At 27.5% G+C, this 13724-nt stretch overlaps 1 protein-coding gene across 1 annotated transcript in view; it reads left to right on the top strand.

Moving 5' to 3' along the window:
* Window positions 1-13724, top strand: part of LOC132920119 (inhibin beta chain-like) — a 71634-nt gene that overhangs the window by 14126 nt on the left and 43784 nt on the right. The window contains exon 2 of the mRNA XM_060982209.1: window positions 9675-10181. Within this exon, the coding sequence (XP_060838192.1) occupies window positions 9675-10181 (507 nt within the window). The remainder of the gene's footprint in view (window positions 1-9674; window positions 10182-13724) is intronic.

The following is a 13724-nucleotide window of genomic DNA, read 5'->3' as shown; positions in this document are numbered from 1 at the left end:
TAGACGATGAACATACTCATGTTTAAACATATTCAAATTTAAATTTAAATTTACCTACCAATCACTTTATCAAAAATGTTTAAATATCATCATTTTTAGTGTTAAAATTATGAATCATGACGAACTGTATTAATATGCATAGATTTTTACGTCTTCATTTGATTAATATACACCTCGCAGAGTAGATACACGCGTATATTTTGTTATACACCTATTAGAGAATGCACAGTAGCCAAAAATATAATTTGAAATTGTATATGCATGACACCCTATAAGTGGCATGATGTAAATACTGTAAATTCACAATTCAGTTATTACGAAGTGCTAATAATGTCTTAGGTATTGGTATCCGACTATGTTACATTTCATGTCGTGTACGATTTAACTTTTACTTCGTACGTAAAAAAACCTTCCAATTATCCGAGTAATTATATAATATATTATCATATATATTACTTGGTTAGTGAAAATGGCGTGCGCATAATATATGCACGTATAATATAATATCGTTGTTGTTTTTCATACGCGCGGCGTATGCAGAATATTATAATGTATTGTATGTTATACGTCGAGCAAGACGCGCGTGTACACAACAGCAGTAATAATAACGTAATAAACAAAAGGAAAACGTAAAAGTCGTAAAATTTAAACGTGCCTTTAATAATTTAAGCGCGCGCGTGTGTATACGACCATCGGGGAGGGGGGTACGGCGGCGATGACTAAAGCATTTCGCTTTTTCTCTGTAAGGGTAGTTCTCCGGTTACGCAGGTCAGTGTCCGTCTGGGCCGACGATGGTCGTTACGCGAGGTCAGTCGTGTCACGCACCCACTTACGCATCGCAACTACCGCCTGCACCCGTCGCGTACAACCCTCGACCCCTCGCCGACAGACGGCAACACCACACCACTACCGACCGACTGCTATCATCGTTTATAACACTATATATTATATACACACCAAGTATACCGTAATGCACATAATACAATATGTATATGTATATTGTATATATATATTTAATTGTTAATAGTTTACATATATTTACTTTAATAGTGCCTCTGCAGTCGTCCACTGCGTCCCCGTGGGGAATCGTTTTATAACCAGAACTGTATATAATATTATATTATACGCACAAGCACGAGCGCACGCAAATTCAAACGGGTTAATGTTGATGTGTATAGATATTATTATTATATTTGTGTGTAAGTGTATTGCGAACGTTATAATATAATATATAGTGCGATTACGTGTGAAATGTGCAAACTTGCATCGACCTTTCCATGGTATTTGTGTGTGTATAGATTGCATTTATACTATAATATATAGTAATATATAGCAATATATAGCACAGTGTGCATCAAGCACTACTTAATAAGCGTAAGCGTGAACTGGCGGATTTATACATAAATATACATCATACACATACGTATACTAGGTAGTAGGTATAATACTCGACGAGTGCATTGTGCATGTGTTTTCGTCATAGTCGTGCGCACGTGTGAATTTCGGGGGGTGCCTACAATTTTTTTGGGCCCTATCTTAACAAGACATGTACATATTTTAATAAATTATAATGCCTGAATAAACATTACTTAAATTATATCACATATAACATATTAATCGGTAGTATTACTAGTACCAAGTTATACCTATAATATTTCATTAGATAGTCGGATCTAAAATCTATTTTCAAGATAATTTCAATATATTTTATTTATTATTTTTACTTTTGTAGTCAATAACATCTAGCTGTTATAATCATAATAAGTTTAGTTTTACCACGCAAATTTAAAATATTTTAAGTTGTATTATTTTTTTTATCCCAAAACATAATTTTTTACAACATATTTTAGAAAAAATATCATTTTTATTCTAGTAGCATTAGTTAAAATACGGACCCATATATATGATGCTATAGGATTTAAATTTTAGAGCCTCAATTACATGTCGGGGTGTGCCCAGGCACACTCGGAACCCCCTGTGCGCACGCCTATTGTTTTTCGTGATAAGAATGTATAGTTGTATGAGTGTGTGCATAGTGCACACATGAGTTGTATATGCATTGATCGCTCTGTTATATACACGCAATAAAAATTCAATGACCTATTGATGTCAGAATCAATAACCAGCCGGCAGTTCCTATAATACTTAATACACATAGTATGCAAATTATATAGGTAATATGCCGCGTATGTATGTGTTCATTATGTACCTGTAATATTATTATAGTAAATGTATCTCCGTGCGTGTATGGTTTTGTGCAACCACCGTGTTATTTGTAAGCTACTGTATATAATACATGTAATGTATAGGTAAGGATCGTCTGCAGTTATGTAGTGTGTAAACACATTGTTCATAGATTTTAGATATCATCTAAACTACATTATCTAATAATAAAGCTGATGTGTATACTAGTATACACTACAACCATGGCCGATTTATAGTCACACAAAATCATACCACGGTTTGCATGGTACCATTTCCCCCTATTATATACACATCCAATTATAATATTAGTCGTAATCAATTCAATTTGCCATTTTCGGTATATATTGAACACGATTATGTTTTAATTTACAGAATTGTAAGAATTGTATCAGCTGTCGATTAGCGCGGTTCACACTTTCACAGCTATAGATGTTTCTGTTATATCCAAAAGTTTAACTCTACAAAAACTAAAAAATTAGATAATCGGACTTTAAGTATCTTCTACCTATGCACGATGCACCTACGCATGTATATTGTATATATAATGTTATAAATCGACCTAATATGATTAATATGTACATGACTGATTTGTTTTTTAGTTAAATGACAAGATGATTATTTCATCACTCATTGTTTTAAAATCTATTAATGTTCTTAAAAATATTTTTTTAACTAGAATTTTTATAGTGGGATCCGATATAGCCATCGAAGACAGACGACAAGTGTGTGCATAGACATATATAGGTACTTTAAGTGCAATTATCTAACTTCTTTTATTATCTGGCAGAACTCAACTTTTGAAGGCGACATTACAAACGACATGTGAGCTTAGAGATACTATCTCGAGTTTTTTGAAAATTATTTTTCACTTTTGATGCAAAGGTTTAGGTTACCTATTATTGTTGATTTCATAAACTTTTTTGTAAACATATTTTTATCTATACATAGAGTATAATATATAGTTGTTTTATTACCTATATTTCATTTAATTAGGTACTATAGTATATTTTTCCATGTGCAATTATTCGTTAGCATTTATCGTGTTTTGTTTCGTTGTATTTGTCGTTTGATCATAAACCGTCACCAGGTGAATAGAGGTAGCGCCCGGATACATAGACCACGTACGGACACATTACTTTGGATAATGCAACAACCCTCACTCATCCAAAAAACATTTAACCTAATATTCACAATGTTCACATAGATACTAAGAATAATATACATTCTAGGCGCGTTGTTTTTGATTAGGAAATAAAAAGTTAATGTTGGTTATACTTTATTTTAAATTCATAAATGATATTTTATACGTACACGAACAAGAGGGGTAACATTCTTAAAAATTACAGACTTATCTTTAAATCTCGTTATAATAATACTAGTATACACGACATGCGATAGTTTTATTGATTTTATGAGTTTATTTGAAGAGTTGTGTTTAAACATACATTCGTTTAGATAGATAGTTAGTAAATATAAAAATAAACTGAATAGTTGAACATGATGCTTTATATGGTTATATTATAATATAATATAATGTATTGATTTTATTTTCATGAAATGCCGAAAGTTGCTTTTAAACTTGATTTATATTTATATTTTATATGTTTAAAAGAAATTATTATTAACGCTAACATTTTTACTTTTATTATAATTGTACAATTTATAAATCAATTTTCACAATAAGCAGAAATTATATTTGTAAAATTAATGTATTAAAATATAAAAATATAATAAATATAGTAAAATAAATTAGCTGAATTTGAGCAGTGGGAATTAGACAATCAGCAAGTAACACACATGTTAGGACGAAGATAAAATTTGATGTAAAATAAGTTTTTACTAGATGACATTTTTGATTTTTATGAGGCTTGAGAGAACAGTAGTGAGGAGAAATAGCTATAAGAGGATTTAAAATGGATTTAAATTTATCGAAGAAGTTAAGAAGTGAGACTTCATTCCTGTTAGGAGTTTGAACGGTTAGTTACGTTTGCATACGGACGGTAGTTTTATCGCATTTTTAGTGGCTCGTTGTTGATAATGGTGTTAATAATAAGTGGTAGAGTTTGATGGCGATTATTGTTGACATTTTTGGTATGAGATTTTTTTATTTGTGGCTTAGTTATCTGTAAATTGTACATCTTTTGAAGTTGGCAGTGTGCGCTTCTTACAGGGATTTTGAAGGAAGATTTGGTGTTTTTGAGTAGAAGAAGCATAGATGATTTTTCTCTCATTTGATACTCATGAGTCATGGAAGGATATTATATAGAATAGGTTTGAGTATGGCCATAGATTTGGACATTTTGACAATATGGTTATTTTCGATTATTACGACAATAATATTTTTTTTAAAACAGACACACTGTTGACTTTTGTTGTTGTTTTACAAATATTTAAATTTTCTTGTACATAAATTGATCATTGTTTAAATTGTTTTTAGAACATTATTTTTGAATGTGACAAAATCAGAAAATATAAATTTGAAATTCATGTTAAGTTATAACATTTGTATAATCGTATACATATCAGATTTTTAAAATAGGATATATGATATTATTTTGATTATATGATTTGAAATGAGACTATAATTATATATATAATTATTTTATAAACAATTTTCAGTAATTACATACATTAGATAAAAATAGAATGCGACGAATGCGTAATAAAACCAAAGTTATAAATTTTGTGATAGGAGTTTAATGACACATCTTACTGATGAAGTACCTTATAATATATAGTAATACTAACCATGTAATAATAACGATTCGTCCAAAGCCGGTTTATCGAAAATACGGTGTGACTCACTAGCCAAAATATCACATCAATAAAAAAAAATATCACCGTGAGAAATATATATACTAGTTAATTGAATTAGTCACCATATTATGCATGTCCGTTTTTCCTTAGAAATGTTACTTAATGACAAAACTTCTCAAAGTGTGTTAACTATAAGTCATAAACAAATGGATTTTGTTTGTTTATGACCAAAATACACACTCGTACACACACATATAATACTAATGCATCGCATGTAAATAATATATTACCCATTACATTTTATTATGATTTTGCTATATCACTGTTAAATTTTAAATTCATTATATAATGTTAAAGGACACAACATACAACGGCTATATTATTACTTACGCAAAGCTCCTATCAATACTTCATATTTCGAACAAAATATTAATATTATATCAGGATTCACGGTGTTTAATATTATATACTATACTATGTAGGACGTAGGTATAAGGTATTATGTTATATACCTTCATTCCAAACATAGATAAATACAATTTTTTAGTGCAGGGAATTAAACCGTTGATATAATGCACAAATAAAGTTATAAACTTGTAGTTAAATTATAATTTAAATCTGAAAATGCATGCACTTTACTGGTACCTCTACATAAATGTATTTGTTTTTATAATTATATTAGAAATTGAACCCTTAAAAATATTTTACTTCATTAATCTTTTATTCTTATTTTTTATGGTTATAGAAAATAACAACTTGATTAAAAATTTTTTCGAGTGGTTGAATTTAATTAATGTATGATTAACTGATTTGCAATTACTTTATCTTCGTGTATAGAAGATATATATTATGTAATATATCATGTGTAAACCAAAACTTAATTTAACAACTTATTATGGATCATACAAACTTTCTTCTTATAATTACTTATATTTTAATGATATTCAAAGTTCATATTTCATAATATCAAGCCTCATTTTAAAAATTAATAATTATTTTAGATGTATAAAAAGTTTTTATTTATATCGAAAGTTTATTTATTGGCTAGAATAAATTATCAATTATAATTTTAATTTAATGTACTTAACAGCTGAAAAATATTATCTTATATGCTATGATAGTTATAATAAGTATAAGCACAATAAGATTAAGAATAGGTTTTTACATTTTTAATTAAATATTATTATCATTTAATTGTATTAATTGAGTACGTCACTTTCATATGATTTCTTCACATTTCGTATACTTACACGTACATTAAAATAAATTCAAAAATATTTTCTACGATTTATGTCTTATAAAGGTAGATTACAAATAGATTCCCATATCCCGTTGTTCAACAAAAATATTAAATAATATCTTCATAAAAATATCGATTAAAATAACTCTTTGTTTTAAAAAAATTAATAAATTATAAAATAAACCATCCAGAAATAATAGAAAAATTTGACTTTAAAATTAAACAAAAGTATATAGAAGAAATAACGATATTTTTAGAATTGTAAGCTATTGTAGTTCTTAATCTGATTGTATTTTATATTCATCAACTAATACTTTAAACGGTAAGTACTAGGTAATCCTATTAATATCGATATATTTAATTGTAACGCTAATGATATTAATATTGTATGTATTCTTTAATTATCATTATATATTATATTATTTGATTTTGAATATTTTATATTATTACGTATTAAAATATATACGTATATACGTAATATATCTTATATACCTTTTTTTTAATGCTATTGCGTTATTTGCGTAAATGGTTTTTATATCATGATCAAAAAAAAAATGTTTATTAAACAAAGATTAAATCAAATTGATTAAATTATTGTTATTTTAATACTAAAAATTCTCAATTATTATTTAAATTAAGAAATACACTATATTAAATAAAAAGGTATATAATATTTATATAATTAAACAATAACCAAATAGAGCATAATTAAATTTTCATTTGCTAGAATTTCTTATATTTTCGATGATTGTTCGTAGTTTATAAAATGTTTATAATTTTATTGAGAAAATCAATCTTCAAAGTATCAGTTAAACTAGATCTATTCAAGTATTATACGAAATTCATCCTTCACAAAAAAATATTTAAAGTTTAAAAAATAAATATATAATTGTAAATTTAGAAAGGTAGTACCTATTGTTAATTTTTATTTCCTTGCTCGAAGGAAGTGTAGGACTGTAGGAGTATATATATATATAAATATAAATATTTTTAATACGTTTTAACAGTTATTAAAAAATAAAAATAAATTGCTCAAAGATACTATCTTTAAATGTTCTTGTGATGTTTTAATATTTAACTTTTGGAATAACCAATTTTCCATGTTGAAAGTTTTGGACTCAGTAAATGTCTTTAATACTTACAAAACTTAATTGGTATAGTATTATAAGTATTAGGTTCATTAGTAATACCAAATATAATTTTTGAAATAGAAACATCTAATTTTGATTGCATGTTAAAATAAAGCATATATATAGATTATTTGTATAAACCATTTAAAATATCCCAGTATACAGTTAACAAACTATATCAGTACAAAGTTTCCGAGTGGAGGGTATTAAGATGTAAAACTAAAAACGAATGTCCAGACAAACGAATAGTTTTACCTTCCTACCCTATAAGATCACTTTCCATTTTATACAAATACATATTTTACAAGAAGTTTATTAAAAACTGAGTTTAATTTTTAATTTTTTTATCAGTTGTTATGGTACTTTTTTATGATTATTTTATATATTAAGTATAATTACAATTTTAAATAACTTAATAAACTTTTAAAACGGTTATAACACTTTAATTAAATTGTTGGTTGTATTATTGTTAACGGGTTAAATAGATTTTTTTAAGCAGGTATTTAATTTTAAATTAAGCTATAGCAGTTTTTTAATTATCATCTGTTAATAATTTTCAATAATTTGTCCATTCTGACTTCTAAGTTATAAGTTCATTATTATTTGTATATGAGTGGTTCACTAAAATATCTAAAATATAATATCATCTAAACAATCTGAATAGTAGTAAGTATTTAATCTATTATACATTTGACTTTCATAAATGGATGATCATTTTTAGTTTGTGTGTATTCATATTTCATATTCATAGGCATTCTTGATATGTTGTACTAATTTTACCATTTGTAGAAATAGATTTTGTTTGTTTATGAATTTATGGACGATGGTCTGATCTACAGTAAATACAACTTTATAGTTTTAAAATAATTTATAGCTTATGATTTTTACAAAGTTACCACTTTTGCCTTTTTCAGTGTTTCAAAGCTATATTTTTTTTATAATATACAGAGATTGAGTACTTTTTTAGAATGTCTAATTCAATTTTTTATATATTTCAATTGATTCAGTTACTCTTTAAATTAAAATTATTTTGTATACATTTATTATACACGATATGTATATTACGTATATTTTCGTACATTTTGCTGTTATAGATTTTTCAAAATAATTTTTATTAATTTCTATCTAATAAAATCAAATCTAATACATTATTATAAATCTTCTCTGTACTCATGTACGTATTCTAGTCATTTAACTTAACAAACGGATCGTGTTTCATAAATTGACAATTAAGTAGTATTAAAATGACTATGCTTTTATTTATTTTTGATTCCTTTTGTTAGTATAGTTTAAAGTTACAAGTATTACTATTAAGTTTTAAGCTATTTAATGACTAAATAATTAAGTGGGTATAGGGTTTTTGTAACACAGTTTATAATATTTATTGTCCAGAATAATTCTTGGAATCATTGGTCTGTATATAACTAGTATGTTAGTGTGTTTACTTGCACTTTACAGCATTACATTACATTTATGATTTTAAAATTACTAGCTATATATTATTTATTATGTATTGAATTAAATCTGATTTAAATTATTATAATACATTTTTCATTAGCTATTAATTTTAAGTTTTTTTTTTCAAAATCTTAATGTTACAATAAGTTGTGTAGTAGCTTATAATATATAATGTATAGTTACTTCTATGAGTTCTATGATAAATATAATTATATGTTTAATAATAGCTAATAAACAATAGAGAATATTTTGTGTTTATTAGATTATCTGAAATTAATAATATAAAGCTATTCAGTTAATAAATTAATAAAAAAAAGCATTGCATTATTCCACAAAACTTATTTAAATAAATAATTTAAAAAAAAAAACAATTATTATAAATAAATGACATATTATTATTTTGAATACAATAAAAAATGACTAGAAAATGTCTACAAGAAATAAACTGCAATAATAATAAAATAAATTATAAAACATTATTTATTATAAAAACCGAAAAATTATTTAATACATTTAGATTTCATAAAGATATCTTATCAGTTATCATATATTTCTTATTTTAATACTTAATTATATATATGTTTTTCTATTTATTTTTCACTTCTCACTACCAGTCACCATTTAGCGAACCGAGAGGATAGAGGTCTAGATACATTTTTAAATATAGATTTTGGCCAAGTATTCAAGTACCTATATAGTTTGTAGGATTTGGATATGAAAATAGTAATTCATTTTATTTAATGGCGATCATTACCGCAGAAAGTATTTCGCTTAAGAATATTTAGGTGTACAGGTGCACAGTTTAAAAAATATTACAGGAACGTTTTTTATTATGGTTATCGTCATATACGTTTATAATAATATAATGGTGGATTTTATTTTAGGTACATCAGGTGGCAGACGACAACATTGTCCATGGTGCAAACGAGCGTCTGGCGCACTCCCGTTACCGTCGTCTTCGTCATCGTCAGCCTCGTCTTCGTCGTCGTCATCTTCATCTTCGTCGTCGTCATCGTCGTCGTCGGCAACTTCCGGTATCAACCGGCACCACCATCGGCGAAAGCACCGTCCGCGCGGCCGACGGCATTACGACAGCGCCACTAGGTCTAGTCTGGACAAACAGCGGATAGAGGCGATCAAAGAACAGATACTGTCTAAACTGGGCATGACCGCAAAACCGAATATCACCAAGGCGCGGTCGACGAGGTTCCTGGTAGAGGCGCTGGCCGTCGAACCGTTGTCCGGACTCACCGCCGCCGACCCGGATGCCGCCGCCGTAGCTGGCAATACACTGCCGCCGAGTACACGGTTACCGACCACTAGAGACGCCGATTCGGAGCCAGACGATTTTTACGGCCGCACCAGAGAGATCATAGGATTCGCGGAACCAGGTGAGTGTCTAGAAACGTGTACGCACAATATTATAATATTATATTACATATATCATTATTGAGCATTTATCGTTCCCGTGTCTTTATACGACCTGCACATATAATATTATAAACGTCAAACCTAATCCCATCGCATAATAATGTGGCCCACCCGAGTCGTGCAAGCATAGTGTTGCAGTACATTTCTTCTGAACGACTATATTTAAGAGATGTGGCTACGATGGCTGCACTATACTAAGTATACGTCATATATATATATACGTCATTATACATTATACGCGTGTAATAGTTGCATGTTGCATGTATATAGTTAACATCTACTCGTTCTTAAATCACGTCGTTTAGATGTCTTCGAACTCGTTAATATGTCAGTAGACACATAAAATTTGTAAATATTTTTTTAATAAAAAAATAATAATAATAAAACAACAATATCAAATAAAAAGATAATTACACGTTCAGCTAGTTCACACGGTAACTGTATACGCACACCGTTTTCTGTTTGTCGCGCTTGTATATAATAATAATTACACCATGTTTTACATTATAAGCGCCTGCTTAGTAGCGTAATAATAATAATAGTTTATCTTTATTGTATTTTCTTAAATTTGATTTATTTGAAACACCGTGTAATAGCATAGCCCCCCGGCCATACAAGTCATTGGCTTCTGGCCTGCGACCCGTGTATAGTAATATTATAATGTATAGGTAGCAGGTACGCACGTCGAAGAGTAAAAAATTACCTAATCGAAAAAAAATATGAAAATAAATGAACACCTATTAGGTGCAACGCATTAGCTAGATATCACGAACCAATGACTTTAGGGAAAATATAACAATTGTTTCAATAGCATTTTGAAATATCACTATTTTACGTCAAGAGGATAACTCATATAATTCCGCTGTGCATTCTGTGTATCAACTAATATTCATTTAACTTTGACTTTAGTAGAAATATTTGTAAGCGAGTTTTGATTTTATTTAAAAATGGGTCAGGTTTGTCGGAACAAGTTTGAGAAGAATAACAGTATTTTATGTTTAATAGTGTTACACATTGTTATAGACAAATTACTCAACACAAGTCTTTCGTTTCATTTAATTCTCAATTTAATATATTTATAACAAAGGATAGTATAGTACTTTTCACTTACGTTATATATTTAATCTATACATATTATAATGTGTACAATATTTTTCTAACAATACGCTCTGTAAAATGTATAGTTTATATAACTAATCAATATTTACTTCATAAGCAATTTTTGTTTAGAGCACTATTTAAAGAAAAATTATGGAAATAGTCAACTCAATTATTATACAAATAATGTATCTAAACTATGTATGTTAAAATAAAGCACATCTCTACATCAGTCACATTAATAAATTATAGATTTGAGAATTTTATTGAAAAAGTCAAATACTAACAATAACGCATTTATTATGGTTATATTCTATATTTATGCATTTATTCGTTTATAAACATAAATCACAATAAATGGGTACGCTGTGAAGTAGACAATTTGAGAATTCCTGGGTGAAAGTCAAAATTGGCCTTAACTTTTACGACGTTATAAATTATACAATTGTTAACACTTTTGGATTAAATTTAAAAAAGGAGAACTTTTTTGTGTAATTTTACATTTTGTAGACATAGTAGTTGTTTAAACTTTTTAAATAAAAATCAATTTTTAAATTGAAACGTTGAAGTTCTCAGAACTTTTTGTATAAAAATTGAATTCGTGATTTTTTTCATATTTGTAGAAAATAAAAAACAAACATTGAATGATATTAAATAGATAACGATATTATTTGCAAATGTCACGAATAACGTCATCTTGCATATTATTATATTGACGAAAAGATATAATATAAAAATGCGTGTTTAGGCATTTTTCCATCTATACAAAATGATTCTGAGAATATTATCATGACTCGTGAGTCGTGAGCATTCTAGAGATGTTTATGGTACGTAATAAACATCAAAATGGAAAAGTTTTCATTGAACAAATAGTAAAAACAATCGGAGCGTATATATATTTTATATATATGTATGTGTGTGTGTGTGTGTGTGTGTGTGTATGTATAAATTATATTTTGCCCTTCTGTACGATTTGCGTTTTATCGTTAACTCGTGCGAGTTGTACGGCCTGCCCAAGGTACGTGATAAAACAATGTATACAATATAATATAGAGTAATGATGGATCGATGTGCGGCTGCCTGCAGTACACAATGACACGATGAATAGCGAACAATTATTGTTTAGTACATAATATAATGAATCTATACAATTTAAACGAACACAGTTTGCTTAGCAATTTTTTACAAACGACTTATGCAAATATCCAGCTTATAATAATTTGTCTGCAATAACTATTTTATATTTGATGATATATGATTATAATGATTATAATATAATATATATATATATATATATATATCTTGTTATGATATTAATATATGGTCGGCTTGCTGCTAATATTATGTAAAATTAATAATGATTTATATGCACTATAATGACGGTTTTAAAAATAATATATAATTGCAATCTGTTTACAAGATAATTATTAATAAGGATTGAAATGGAGTGGGTATTTTAATTTGAGATTTATCGCGTGAATAATTTTACACATACATATCCAATTACCATCCTGCTATCACCGCGATCGGTAAATACAATATAATCCACTTATATAATTGATTGAAAACTAATAAACACACTAATGTAAACTGATTATTATCGTAAAAAACACTTTTGTAAAATTACATTAAAGCACTAATGTATAAATATTAATGTTTTAGTAATAATATACAATACCTATTTATATTATTCAAAAAATACAACAAGCACTATATTAAGTCTTATATACAGTCAGCGAGATAACATGTATATTTTACACGGCGTATAGAATACACCTAAATCAATGAACTTGAGCTATTTTTGAACAAAAATATACCTTTTTTTAATTAACGTTTCAGTGAATATCCACAATCGTCCATTGCGTGCTGTGTAATATATCTACCTCTATTTACCGACGGTTTAAACTCCGTTGGTTGTTAGACGCACGATATAAATTTATGTGATAAAACAAACAGACGTATTACACAAGATTAAAGTGTGGTTAAATCGTTTTCCTAAACTAAGCAAAAATTATAACGGTATAGGGAGTAAAAATGTATAGGAAAAGCTTGACATAGGTATTTATAATATACTATTTGCACATATAACTAGGTAAGTAATTATGGATATAGTACATTAACACAGTTATCGTGAAATGTATAGTACTCGTATCTAAGTATTTAATATTTTGCATTGATCATTATTTATTATGTACGTTGAAACAACAATAATATCAGGGATATTATACATTTAAATTGATAAACGCTTTTCAAATTTCAAATACAAATAATATTATGATAGTCTTAAACATTTTTAATGATAAAAGTGATTGTTTTTGAATTATCTGAGCTTTCTATATAATAATATATATTATTGTATATATATATATATATTATGTATCGAAGATTTTACAAGTATCAGATAT

The sequence above is a fragment of the Rhopalosiphum padi genome, chromosome 2 (genome assembly GCF_020882245.1).
Source record: "Rhopalosiphum padi isolate XX-2018 chromosome 2, ASM2088224v1, whole genome shotgun sequence".
Lineage (NCBI taxonomy): Eukaryota > Metazoa > Arthropoda > Insecta > Hemiptera > Aphididae > Rhopalosiphum > Rhopalosiphum padi.
The sequence above is the reverse complement of the archived record's forward strand: the minus strand, read 5'-3'. Positions and strand labels throughout refer to the sequence as shown.